Consider the following 13,705-nt stretch of genomic DNA (forward strand, 5'->3'; position numbering starts at 1 on the left):
TGTCAACTCTGTTATCGTCAACTCTGTTATTGTCATCTATGTTATCATCAATTCTGTTATCATCAACTCTGTTATCGTCAATTCTGTTATCGTCAACTCTGCTATCCGTCATCTCTGTTATTGTCAACTCTGTTATCGTCAACTCTGTTATCCGTCATCTCTGTTATTGTCAACTCTGTCATCTTCAACTTTGTTATCGTCAACTCTGTTATCATCAATTCTGTTATCGTCAACTCTGTTATCGTCAACTCTGTTATCGTCAACTTTGTTATCGTCAACTTTGTTATCGTCAACTCTGTCATCGTCATCTCTGTTATTGTCAACTCTATCATGTTCAACTTTGTTATCGTCAACTCTGTTATCGTCAACACTGTTATGCGTCAACTCTGTTATCCGTCATCTCTGTTATCGTCAACTCTGTTATCCGTCATCTCTGTTATTGTCAACTCTGTTATCGTCAACTCTGTTATCCGTCATCTCTGTTATTGTCAACTCTGTTATTGTCAACTCTGTTATCATCAACTCTGTTATCGTCAACTCTGTTATCGTCAACTCTGTTATCGTCAACTCTGTTATCGTCAACTCTGTTATTGTCATCTATGTTATTGTCAACTCTGTTATCGTCAACTCTGTTATCCGTCATCTCTGTCATCGTCAACTCTGTTATCCGTCATCTCTGTTATCGTCAACTCTGTTATCGTCAACTTTGTTATCATCAACTTTGTTATCGTCAACTCTGTTATCGTCAACTTTGTTATTGTCAACTCTGTTATCCATCAAATGTGTAAAATCTGTTATGGTTTAAAAAAACGTGTAGCAACAGAATCAGGATGTTCTCGTTGAAGTGTTTTACTGTAAAATATATATTTGTGGTTTATAATTTCCAATTTAAATAAAATTAATTGAAAATGCTTGAAATGCACCTGGAAGTCCAAAATCCTGTATGCATGAGAGTCATAATAAATGTAAATGCATGAGCACATTGGTATCCCCCTGAGCTCTCCTGATTGGCTATCGTGTGTGGTGTTCAGGATGGTGGTCATCTGCAGATTCTGGGTCTGGTGCGCTCAGATGAAGGCTTTTATCAGTGCATCGCAGAGAATGAAGCGGGGAACAGTCAGGCCATGGCTCAACTCATCCTGCTGCAGCCCGGTAAGACACACACATGCGCACACACACACACACACACACACACACACACACACACACACACACACACACACACACACACACACATCTCCTGATCTGAGACCAGTGTCCTGCTGCAGCGCATTTAGAGTGCATTAGTGCCACAGGTCTGAGATCAGTGAGGAAGATCAGTGCTGCTATTCTGCTGTCCATCATTCAGCACCGCTGCCATCTGCGCACACACACACACACACACACACATGCATGCACATACAGGCATGTATATGCAAACACAAATACACAGACATACACACACACACAAAACCACTAAATTATGTAAACGTATACACACACACACACACACACACACAGGCACACACAATCACATGCATATACACTCATCCACACATGCATGAACATACAGTCATGCCTATGAACACATGAGCACAAACACACATACATGCACTTACATACAATCCTGTACACACACATCTGAACACATGCACAAATGCATGCACTCACAAACACACATGCACATATACACACATGCATGCACATTTATACACATGCATACAAACAAACACACGCATACAAACTCGTGTACATGCATACATGCACTTGAACACATAAAACGCACACACGCATGCACACACGCATACACACAGCTACAGGTGAGAGCTCATCATCACTGATGTCTGGTGTTTGTGGGGCAGAAGTGACTCTTTCATTGCAACAGTGTGTGTGTGTGTGTGTGTGTGCGTGTATGTGTTTGTTGGTGTCCTGTAATAACCCTCAGTATTTTTTATCAATGTGTATTTCAACATGCGTCTAGGTGGTTCTGTGGTTAGCACTGTGGCCTCACAGTAAGAAGGTCTCTGGTTTGAGTCCTGGCTGGGTCAGTGTGTATTTCTGTGTGGAGTTTGCATGTTCTCCCCGTGTTGGCGTGGGTTTCCTCCGGGTGCTCTGGTTTCCCCCACAGTCCAAACACATGCGCTATAGGGGAACTGATTAACTGAACTGGCCGTAGTGTATGAGTGTGTGTGTGTGTCTGTGTGTGTGTGAATGTGTGTATGGGTGTTTCCCAGTACTGGGTTGCAGCTGGAAGGGCATTCGCTGTGTAAAACATATGCTGGAATGGTTGGCGGTTCATTCCACTGTGGCAACCTCTGAAATATAGATCAAGACGAAGGAAAATGAGTGAGTATCGATGAGTGCCCTATAAAGGGTTAATAGGCTATTTTTAAATAAGCCATCTTTAGTATGTTTTATTACATAGATACACATAAATATAGTAAATATCCTTCCAGAATGCCCCTCGGTGTGTATTTGTCATATATTTGTCACTTTCCGCCTGAAGAGCAGCTAATAAAATGCATGTGTTTGTAATGTCTTCAGTGTGGAGGTGTCGATGATGGATTATTCTGCCATGTTGACGTGTGTGTGTGAGTCTCCAGAGCTGCATAAGTGTGTGTTTGTGGAGATCAATCCTTCAGCAGATAATCAAAGCGCTGTCGGAAAGCATCTGCTGGAGCTGCTCTCCAAAGTTTCCCACAGAAGATTAAAAATACCTGAATCACAGCGGCGCGTCACTCACGCCACTATTAGCAGCGCTTTGACACTCGGCCCGATGTTTTAATTAAGCTGGAATGACTGAAGCAGCGGGACTGTGTGTGTGTGTGTGTGTGTGTGTGTGTGTCTGCTGTTTTCATCACAGAGTCTGAAGAGTTTAACAGGGTTTCTGAGAGACACACACACACACACACACACACACACACACACACAAGGTTTTCATATTCTGCCTCTGTTTGAGTCCTTTTTTCATAAAGTTGCTATTGTTCAGATAAAGTCACGCTGTGTCTGATCAGCAGGGAAACATTCCATTACCATGTTTTTACAGTAGCCCTCGTGACTATTACACAATATATATATATATATATATATATATCTTGTGGTGGATCTCAGTTGTAGGAGCAGCAAATAATAACTGGTCTTCTAGTTGATGATGTGTGAAAGTGTCAGAAGGTGGATTTCTCTGCTGGATCATCTGCTGATCTGCATCCCAATCATCACCAACACTGCAGAAGACCTACTGGAACCAGCATGGACACAAGATTCTCACAGAAATCAGTCAAGTTTGGTGAAGGAGACATTATGGTTTGGGGTTCATTCAGTATGGGGGTGTGTGAGAGATCGTTCGAGGTTACAGAAGTAACCCTTCGTTCCCCGAGGAGGGGAACGGAAGTGCCATGAATGGGAGGATTCGGATCAGAAGCCGCTTATCTGGAGAGTATTGAACGGGCCAATGAATGAAATTAATTGGCAGCGTAAGCTTGCGCAGGTGTGCGACATCTGCAATTATCTCAGCATATAAGCACACCTGAAGCCAGCAGACGCCATCCTTTTAAGCTGAAGAGACTTTCAAACAGCTAAGGGACAGTCATTATGGCGACGGAATATGGCACTTCCGTTCCCCTCCTCGGGGAACGAAGGGTTACTTCTGTAACCTCGAACGTTCCCCTTCGGTTGGGGAACTTCAGTGCCATGAATGGGAGAATATGGAAAGCGCCATAATGACTGCACCTTACCAACACCCCCGATGAGGAGATAGTCAAGCAAGCGTGACGCACCCACATCATGGGGGGCGCGGTCCTCCAACGTGTCCCTGGCCCTAATTTATCCTACTTCAACAGAAGTTTTACGGATTTAGATATATTTTTTGGGAAGTCGTGAGCATCTAGATAATTCTAGGAAATACGACAGTACGTTGGGAAGCGTGCAATCCCGATAGGGAGGACGCTGCGGAGGCCATCCGTTACCCAAGGGGGGGATAGATGGCAGAATTTACCTATGGACTAGCCCTAAAAAGGGGGAGTACGCATAGCAAAAGAGTGGTTAGCGGAGAGGGAAGACACGGGTCCACCCAGGGGGGGGACTTAACCGTGGCGGAATAAGCATATGGGATCGCCTAGTGGGGATCACGCATAGCAGGCACCTATACCCAAAACGCGGGCTGACCAGCGGGCAGACCTACAACGTAGTGGGCCAGCAAGTGACTCCTCCGCTGAGTCAGTGCTGGGGGCCACGGAGGAATCTGCAGGGCTCACCTGACGGGGAACTTTACTGACAGATAAAAAAGGCGCACGTACCTCCGTGTTAGGGAGAATGGCGCCGCAAGCGTGTTTCAACACCCTACCGAGTTGTCTCCTCAATCACCAAAGGGTTACCTAATACCCTTGAGGAAACCGGCTCCACTCGCAGATTGTAAAACCTTGCAAATGTGTTGGGTGTCGCCCAGCCCGCAGCTCTACAGATGTCTGTTAGAGAGGCGCCGCGTGCACGCGCCCAAGAGGATGCAACGCTCCGAGTGGAGTGTGCACGAACTCCCGGGGGACACGGCTGACCTCGACTCGAATAAGCGAGTGAAATGGCATCCACAATCCAGTGGGATAATCTTTGTTTTGATACGGCACTTCCCTGCTGCCGACCGCCATAACAGACAAAGAGCTGCTCAGATGATCTAAAATTCTGAGTACGGTCCACATAAATGCGCAGAGCGCGAACTGGACAAATTAAAGAAAGGGCTGGGTCTGCCTCCTCCGGGGGCAGCGCTTGCAGGTTCACTACCTGATCTCTAAAGGGGGTGGTAGGAACCTTGGGCACATAACCGGGGCGGGGTCTCAGGATGACGTGAGAGTAATCCGGCCCGAATTCCAGGCACGAGTCACTGACCGAAAATGCCTCCAGGTCCCCGACCCAACGCAACCAGCAGAGCTGTCTTCAGGGACAGAAATCTTAGAGATACTGATTCGAGTGGCTCAAAGGGATCGGATCGCAGACTCGTGAGAACGAGGGCGAGATCCCAAGAGGGCATGAGAGGGGGGCGAGATGGATTAATTCGCCTAGCACCCCTAAGGAACTGGATGACCAGGTTATGCTTTCCCACGGTGCCGCCAGCTACCGCGCTATGATAAGCGGAGATGGCGGCCACGTAAACCTTGAGAGTGGAGGGCGACAGCCTGCTGTCCAACTTCTCTTGAAGGAAAGAGAGCACAACACTAATCTGGCAATTTCGGGGGTCTTCTCTGCGAGAGACGCACCATTCAGTGAATAGACTCCACTTCAGGGCGTAGGCGCGCCTCGTGGAGGGGGCTCTAGCCTGAGTGATGGTATTAACCACCGCAGTCGGTAGGTTACCTAAGTCTTCCTCGCGTCTAGGGACCACACGTGGAGGTTCCAAAGATCGGGGCGAGGGTGCCAGATGGTGCCCTGTCCCTGAGAGAGTAGATCCTCTCTCAAAGGGATCCGCCAGGGGAGGGCCGTCGCGAGGAGTGAGAGCTCTGATATCCAGGTTCGGTTGGGCCAAAGGGGCGCAACTAGCAGAACCTGTTCCTCGTCCTCCCTGACCTTGCACAGAAACTGCGCGAGCAGGCTCACTGGGGGAAACGCATACTTGCGCATGCCCCGAGGCCAGCTGTGGGCCAGTGCATCCGTGCCGAGAGAGCCCTCGGTCAGGGAAAAAAACAACTGGCAGTGAGCGTTCTCGGGGGAAGCAAACAGATCGATCTGGGCCTCCCCGAATCGCGCCCATATCAGCTGAACAGACTCGGGGTGGAGTCTCCATTCTCCAGGGCGTAACAGCTGTCGTGAGAGCGCATCGGCTGCACGATTGAGCGTGCCTGGGACGTGAATGGCGCGCAGCGATTTCAGCCGCGGGTGACTCCAGAGGAGCAGACGGCGGGCGAGCTGAGACATGCGGCGAGAGCGCATACCCCCCATGCGGTTGATATACGCCGCCGCCGCCATACTGTCCGTCCTGACCAGCACGTGTTGCCGCTCCAGCACCGGTAAAAAGCGGTGGAGAGCGAGGAACACTGCCAACAGCTCTAGGCGATTGATATGCCAATGCAGCTGGGCACCCTTCCAGAGGCCCGCAGCCGCATGCCCGCGACACACGGCCCCCCAACCCGTGTTGGAAGCGTCTGTTGAAACAACAACATGGCTGGACGCCTGTCCTAGAGGCACACCGGCCTGTAGGAACGAGGGGTCGTTCCAAGGGCTGAGGGCGCGGCGACACAGCGCAGTAACCGAGACCCGGTGTGTGCCCGCGTGCCATGCGCGTCTGGGGACCCGATCGTGAAGCCAGTGCTGAAGTGGTCTCATATGGAGCAACCCGAGCGGCGTGACGGCGGCTGCGGATGCCATATGCCCCAGGAGCCTCTGAAAGAACTTCAGTGGGACCACTAGTTTGCTGTCGAGCTCCCTCAGACAGTTCAGCAACAGGCGAGCGCGTTCCTCGGAGAGGTGCGCTACCATGGTGATCGAGTCCAGCTCCATCCCGAGAAAAGAAATCCTCTGCACGGGGGCGAGTTTGCTCTTTTCTCGGTTGACCTGAAGCCCCAGTAGGCGGAGATGCCGAAGCACCTTGTCCCTGTGCATAATCAATTGCTCCCGCGAGTGGGCTAAAATCAGCCAGTCGTCGAGATAATTGAGTATGCGAATGCCCGCGAGCCGAAGGGGCGCTAGGGCACCCTCCGCGAGTTTGGTGAAGACCCGCGGAGACAGAGAGAGCCCGAAGGGGAGGACCTTGTACTGCCACGCTCGACCCTCGTACGCAAACCGCAGAAATTGGCGGTGGCGTGGAAGAATGGAGACATGGAAATACGCGTCCTTCAGGTCTATGGCTGCAAACCAATCCCGAGGACGAACGCATTGGAGAATGCGCCTCTGCGTGAGCATTCTGAACGGCAGCTTGTGCAGACAGCGGTTCAAAACGCGCAGATCTAGGATTGGCCGTGACCCACCGCTCTTTTTGGGTACGATGAAGTATGGGCTGTAAAACCCACTCTCCATCTCGGCTGGAGGAACCGGCTCGATTGCACCCTTCGCCAGGAGGGCAGCAATCTCCTCTCGCAAGACAGGGGCGGACAGGGGGTTGACCCTGGAGAAATACACGCCCGTAAACTTGGGGGGCCGTTTCGCGAACTGAATCGCGTAACCGAGTCTGATTGTGCGTATGAGCCACCGCGAGGGGCTGGCCCGCGCTAACCAGGCAGGCAGAGCCCTCGCTAATGGAGTCATCGCTACAATCGCTGACGTACCAGCGGTGGGGCAGCGCGGAGTGGGTGTGCTGATCCGGGAAGCACGAGGGTCCCGCGGAAGAGCTGGAGGAGAGCGATTCGCTCTGGCTCCGCACCCTGACTCCGGAGAGGGGGCTGGAGGGCTGAGGAAAGGGAGACCGTCCCCCCAGCGCTCGTGAGCCACTGGCGAAGCACGTAGAGTCTGCGAGCCGGAAGGCAGCGCGTCCCGGACTGGCAGAACTCGTGCAGTCACATCCGGGGAAGGGAAAAAGTGCTCTTTTACTGATGTTTTGGTGGCACTGAAAAGTACCGTTGTTATCGGGGCCCCGCCCTCCAGCGGGGAAAGAGCAAGTTTCCTCTTCTCCGGATGGCCTGTCTCAGGGACGCTTCGCGGTCCGTTTACCGGACTTAACGGCGCCCTGGGCAGGAGGGGCTGCCTGCTTTCGAGGTGAACGCCGCGCCCGCTTGGCCGGAGGCGCAGGCGGGGGCGGGGCAGCACTCGTTGGCGGGCGCCCTCGGCGAGGAACAGCGGAGGTGGATGGCTCGGCGGGCGGAGCGGGCTTACGGCCACGCCGATAGATGACATTGCCCATCGCATCCGACTGCTCTTTCACCGCCTTGAATTCCTGGGTGAATTCACCGACGGTGTCGCCGAACAGGCCAGCCTGGGATATGGGCGAGTCAAGAAAGCGAACTTTGTCAACGTCGCGCATATCGGCCAGGTTTAGCCAGAGGTGGCGTTCCTGAACCACAAGTGTGGACATGGTCCTCCCCAGCGCACACGCGGCGGACTTAGTAGTCCGAAGAGCATAGTCGGTCGCGGTGCGCAGCTCATGTAATAAGCTTGGGTTGGACCCGCCCTCGTGCAGCTCGGCCAGCGCCTGCGCTTGGTAGCGCTGGTAGGTGGCCATCGCGTGCAAAGCAGAAGCAGCCTGGCCCGCAGCCTTATAAGCTCTGGCTCCGAGGGAGGCAGACAACCTACAGGCTTTGGACGGGAGGCGGGGCAAACCCCGCCACGTAGAGGCGCCGCGCGGACAAAGATTGACCGCGATAGCGCGCTCCACTGACGGGATCGCCTCATACCCCCTGGCAGCTCCGCCGTCAAGGGCGGTGAGGGTGGAAGCACTCGCAGCACGGGCAGAGAAAGGTGCCCTCCAGGACTGCGTGAGCCTACTGTGCACTTCCGGGAAGAAGGGGACGAGAGGCTTCGAAGGCTTCGCCTTCTGGTCCTCTACGTAGCACCCATCTAGTCGGTCCGGCCGCGGAGCTGGGGGATAAACCATCTCCAACCCCACGGCCGAAGCAGCCCGGGAAAGCACGGCTAACATGTCCGCTTCAGGATCCGATTTGACAGCGCTCACCTGCCCGGAGGGGGCGAGCGGGTCCGGATCTTCGTCGGACAGTGAAAGCCCACCCTCCGATGCCGCGGAGGACATCTGATCTCCGGTGTCAGCGAGTGTGAGAGCTACCATCTGGTTAGACGGATCACTCTCACCACCCGAAGCTTGGATGGAGCGCCGTGAGGAGCGAGAGGTCCGCGAGCCCGTGGGCGGCGGATTAGCTCCCGCTGAAACCCTCAGATCTGCCCGAGCGCCCGCTGCTTTTTTAGAGCAGGAGGCAACTGGGGTGGCTCGCTCTCTTGCGAAAGTTAGCCGCGATCTTAGCTGTGCAACGGTCATGGCATCGCAATGACGACATGAACCGCCCGCGAGCACCGCATTAACATGCTGGACCCCCAAACATGCAATGCAGTGATCGTGTCCATCATCCGGAGACAGGAAACCCCCGCATCCAGAAACGCACAGTCGGAGCGCCATCCTGAAAAGGACGTGCTGCACGACTGTGTTGCTCTTTTAGGAAAGTTGCAACTATACGCACCGCTCTGGAGGACCGGACCCAAAGAACCGCAGGCAAGGGAGTAACCCAGCTCGACCGTCTGCCACCGCGAAGACCCACTCTGGACCGGGAGACACACTCGTTCGCTCTGAAGTGCTGATCAGCAAGAGGAACCCTCATCGACTCACTCAGAAAGGATCTGAAGCGAAAAGGATGGCGTCTGCTGGCTTCAGGTGTGCTTATATGCTGAGATAATTGCAGATGTCGCACACCTGCGCAAGCTTACGCTGCCAATTAATTTCATTCATTGGCCCGTTCAATACTCTCCAGATAAGCGGCTTCTGATCCGAATCCTCCCATTCATGGCACTGAAGTTCCCCAACCGAAGGGGAACTGCAACATCAACAGCCTGAGGTATCAAGACATCTGTGCTGCCCATTACATTACAAACCACAGGAGAGGGACAATTCTCCAGCAGGATAGCGCTCCTGCTCATACTTCAGCCTCCACATTAAAGCTCCTGAAAGCAGAGAGGGTCAAGGATTGGCCAGCCCAGTCACCAGACATCAACATTATTGAGCTGATGAAGGAGGAGGCGTTGAAGATGGACACAAAGACTCTTGATGAACTCTGGGATCCTGCTGAAGCTTTCTTCTTCATTCCAGATGACTTTATTAATCAGTGATGTGAGTCATGTCAGAGATGTATGGATGCAGTCCTCCAAGCTCATGATGGAGTCAGACACAATATTCATTCTGTCTCCACTGCAGCAGGACTTTATATTCTATACTGGACATTATTTCTGTTCAGTGATGAGACTTTAGTCTGAGCAGAGTCAGACCGCACTGTCCTCATCAAATCAGTCAACATCAAGACATGATCAGATTTATTGAGCTCAAATCAGCAAAATCTAGAGGCCTTCACCTTTCATAGAGACACTTCTGACACCAGATCACCAACTAGAAGAGCAGTTATTATTTACTGTTCCTAAATCTTGGAGAAGGGCCTGTTTTAAAAATAGCTCACCATACTGCCATTTACCAGAAAGCTGAGCATCAAAATCTAATATTTTTACCTTTTTTAATTTAATATAAAATACTTTTAAATCCCACTTGCATTGGTGTAAAACTGAAAATGACATGAAGTTATGCTGTATATAAAAAAAACTATTTCAGACAAATGACATGTTAAATCATTAACACGATCAGTGTCTTCACATAGATGAACATCATTAATTATTAATAATAACATATAAAAGTAAATTAAGCAAACTTGTTATTTAAGTATGCATCAAACTGGTAGCCCTTCACATTAATCGGTGACCAAAAAGTAGCTCTCATTTTCTAAAGGTTTGGTGACCGCTGCCTCTGACATTCAGACTGTGTTTTTGTAAGTGTGTGTGTTTGTGTGTGTTTGTAAGTGTGTGCGTGTGTGTGTGTGCGTGTGTCATATTTACTTTAATAACACACACACATGCTCACACACATGGTGACTCCCTATCTTGGCAGTTTTCTTGATTAAATATCCAATATATCGGTTTTATTTGTGTTTAACCATATTTTAGAGGATATATTTGAAAATCATCAAGACTTAAAAAGGAAGAGTAATTTATTTAATAATTATATTATTGTAATTAGTTTCAGCTTTATATACATCATACGATTTTTTTTATAATTATTAAAACATACAGTCTATAAAATAGGCTCTTTTTTTCTATATTCGACAGTCACAATGAAAAAATGTTCAACGGAAAAATAATATAATAAAATTATAATGTGTCATGTGATGTGATGTGACATTTCTAATCATAACAGTGTTAATAACTCATCTCTAATAACTGATTTATTTTCTCTTTGTCATGATGACAGTAAATAATATTAGACTAGATATTCTTCAAGACACTTCTATACAGCTTAAAGTGACATGTAAAGGCTTCATATACACATATACATATGTGTGTGTGTGTGTGTGTGTGTGTGTGTGTGTGTGTGTGTGTGTGTGTGTGTGTGTGTGTGTCAGATGATTTGATTTGTCTCAGTGCTCTGGTGTATTTATCAGTGCTTGGAATTTGTTCATTATTTATTTTGTTTGCAAATGATTGAATCCCTGTCAGCGTCATCCCTTCAACCATTGTATTCATATCCTCTGTATATGCGTGTGTGTGTGTGTGTGTGTGTGTGTGTGTGTGTGTGTGTGTGTGTGTGTGTTTCCACTCAACCCTGCGCAGACACACACCAGCAATCACAGATTTACTATTACAGCACATGAATTATTGAGACTCTTCAGCTTACAGCAGACGGAGAGAGAGAGAGAGACAGAAGCTGAGAGAAAGAAAGAAAAAATCTGAAAGAAAGAAAAAGGGAAGAAAGAAAAAAATATGAAAAAAGCATGAAAGAAAAATGGAGGAACCAAGAAAGACAGAAAGAAAAATGACAAAAACTGAAAGAAAAAAGTAAAAGAAAGACGAATAGAAATAATAAAAAGAAAGAAAAATTAAAAGACTAAAATAAAGGAAAAACTAAGAAAAATGAAAGTGTTTGTTTGCTTTATTTATAGAGCACATTTAAAAACAACAGATGTTGACCAAAGTGCTTTACAAAAAGACCAGCATACAAAATCTATACCTATATATAAAAATAAGCAAAATATATAAAACAGATTAAAATCAATTAATTACAATCAAAGGCAAGAGACAGAAGGTGATTGTTTAGATGAGACTTAAAAGCACCAAGTGAAGAACATGACCGGATCTGTAAAGGCAGACCATTCCACAGTCGGGGGGCTGCAGCAGAAAAAGCCCTGTCACCTCTTGATTTCAACCGTGTTTTGGGGACAACTAGCTGAAACGTGTTTTCAGACCTGATTGGCCTCAATGAAGTGTGCCAGTGAAGAAGCTCAGAAATGTAAATCGGTGCCAGACCATTCAAACTTTTAAAAACTAGTAGCAATAACTTATATTGAATTCTAAATTAGACTGGGAGCCAGTGAAGAGATGATAAAACTGGTGAGATACTAGAAAAAAAATTTTGTCCCAGTTACAAAGAATTAGAGTAGTCCAGTCTGGACATAATAAAAACATTTATGATGGAAAGAAGAAAAGAAAGAAAACTAGTGAAAAAAGAAAGAAAAATAGAAAGCAAAAGGAAAAAAGAAGCAAGGAAGAATATAAAGTATGAAATAAAAAAGAAAGAAAAAGTTAAAAAGAAGGAAATAGAAATGGAAAAGAAAGAAAGAATAAAATAGGATAAAAAAGTAAAAAGACTGAAAGGAAACAGAAATAAAAAGAAAGCATGAAAACAAAGGAAAATGAAAAAGAAAACAGAACAAAAAAGAAAGAATAAAAGCATAAGAGAAGAAAAAAAGGAAAAAACTAAAATAAAAAGGAAAAAGAAAGAAAAACAGAAAAGAACGAATAATTCACTCATTCATTTTCCTTCCGTTTAGTCCCTACATCTATACATCTGAGGTCCCCACAGTGAAATGAACCTCCAACTGCAACCCAGTAATGGAAAACACCCATACACACTCATTCACACACACTCATACACTACGGCCAGTGTAGTTGATCAGTTCCCCTATAGCGCATGTGTTTGGACTGTGGGGGAAACCGGAGCACCCGGAGGAAACCCACACCAACTGACCCAAACTTGAACCAGCGACCTTCTTGCTGTGAGGCCACAGTGCTAACCACTGAGCCACCGTGACACCCCTGAGAAAGAATTAAAAGAAAGAAAAATGTAAAAACCAAAAAAACTCATGTTCAGCTTCACACACACACACACACACACACACACACACACACACACACACACACTGACACACACACACACACACATATTTCATAAACACATCACACATTTACTCTCTCTCACAGCACAAATCTCTCCACACTGTGAATAAATCCGGGTGCGTTTACTGGAGATGATCACAGAGGCTGAATATTAATTAATCACTAATGAAAGCTGTATGAATATGAAATGAGATTGATGATTAAAGCATTAAAGCGTGAGATTTATGATAAAAGCAGAGCTGTGTGTTCTGCTGCAGTCAGACAAATACCCTTCATTACAGAAGATTATTATAGCAGTATTATTCTGACCTCTTCACTGGCAGCTTCATCTGTTCTTCTGCTTTTGTGTTCGAGTATAAACTCTCATTATAGTTTCAGAAAACAGCCATTATTAGATTAAATAAGACTTTATTTATTTCTGTTGTATTGTTTTTCTTTCCTAAATAACAGCAATTCTGTTTTATCTGTTATTTTTAATGTCTTTTTGAGGTTTTTAAATACCTTAATCATTTTTAAAAGTAATAATAATAATAAAGTATATAATTCATCATGCAATTGAAATAAATGATTACACTCAAACAAATACAATAAATATTTGCAACATCCTGCAAATTTAACAGCAATTACATTTTGCAGCTCCATGAAAAGCATTTTTTCTCACAAAAAAATCTGTATGAATATGAAATGAGATTGATGATTAAAGCATATTAAAGCATGAATATATATATATATATATATATATATATATATATATATATATATATATATATATATATATATATATATATATATATATATATTCAGAATATATTCATGCTTTAATATGCTTTAATCATCAATCTCATTTCATATTCATACAGATTTCATTAGTGAT

General features: G+C 46.9%; 1 protein-coding gene across 11 annotated transcripts in view; it reads left to right on the top strand.

The window, feature by feature from the left end:
- The window catches only part of dcc (DCC netrin 1 receptor), a 402,326-nt gene that overhangs the window by 268,464 nt on the left and 120,157 nt on the right, over positions 1–13,705 (top strand). For all 11 annotated transcript variants that reach the window (XM_073950897.1, XM_073950899.1, XM_073950890.1 and 8 more), the window contains 1 exon segment: positions 1,032–1,152. In XM_073950897.1, the coding sequence (XP_073806998.1) occupies positions 1,032–1,152 (121 nt within the window).

This window comes from Danio rerio, chromosome 5, assembly GCF_049306965.1.
Source record: "Danio rerio strain Tuebingen ecotype United States chromosome 5, GRCz12tu, whole genome shotgun sequence".
NCBI lineage: Eukaryota > Metazoa > Chordata > Actinopteri > Cypriniformes > Danionidae > Danio > Danio rerio.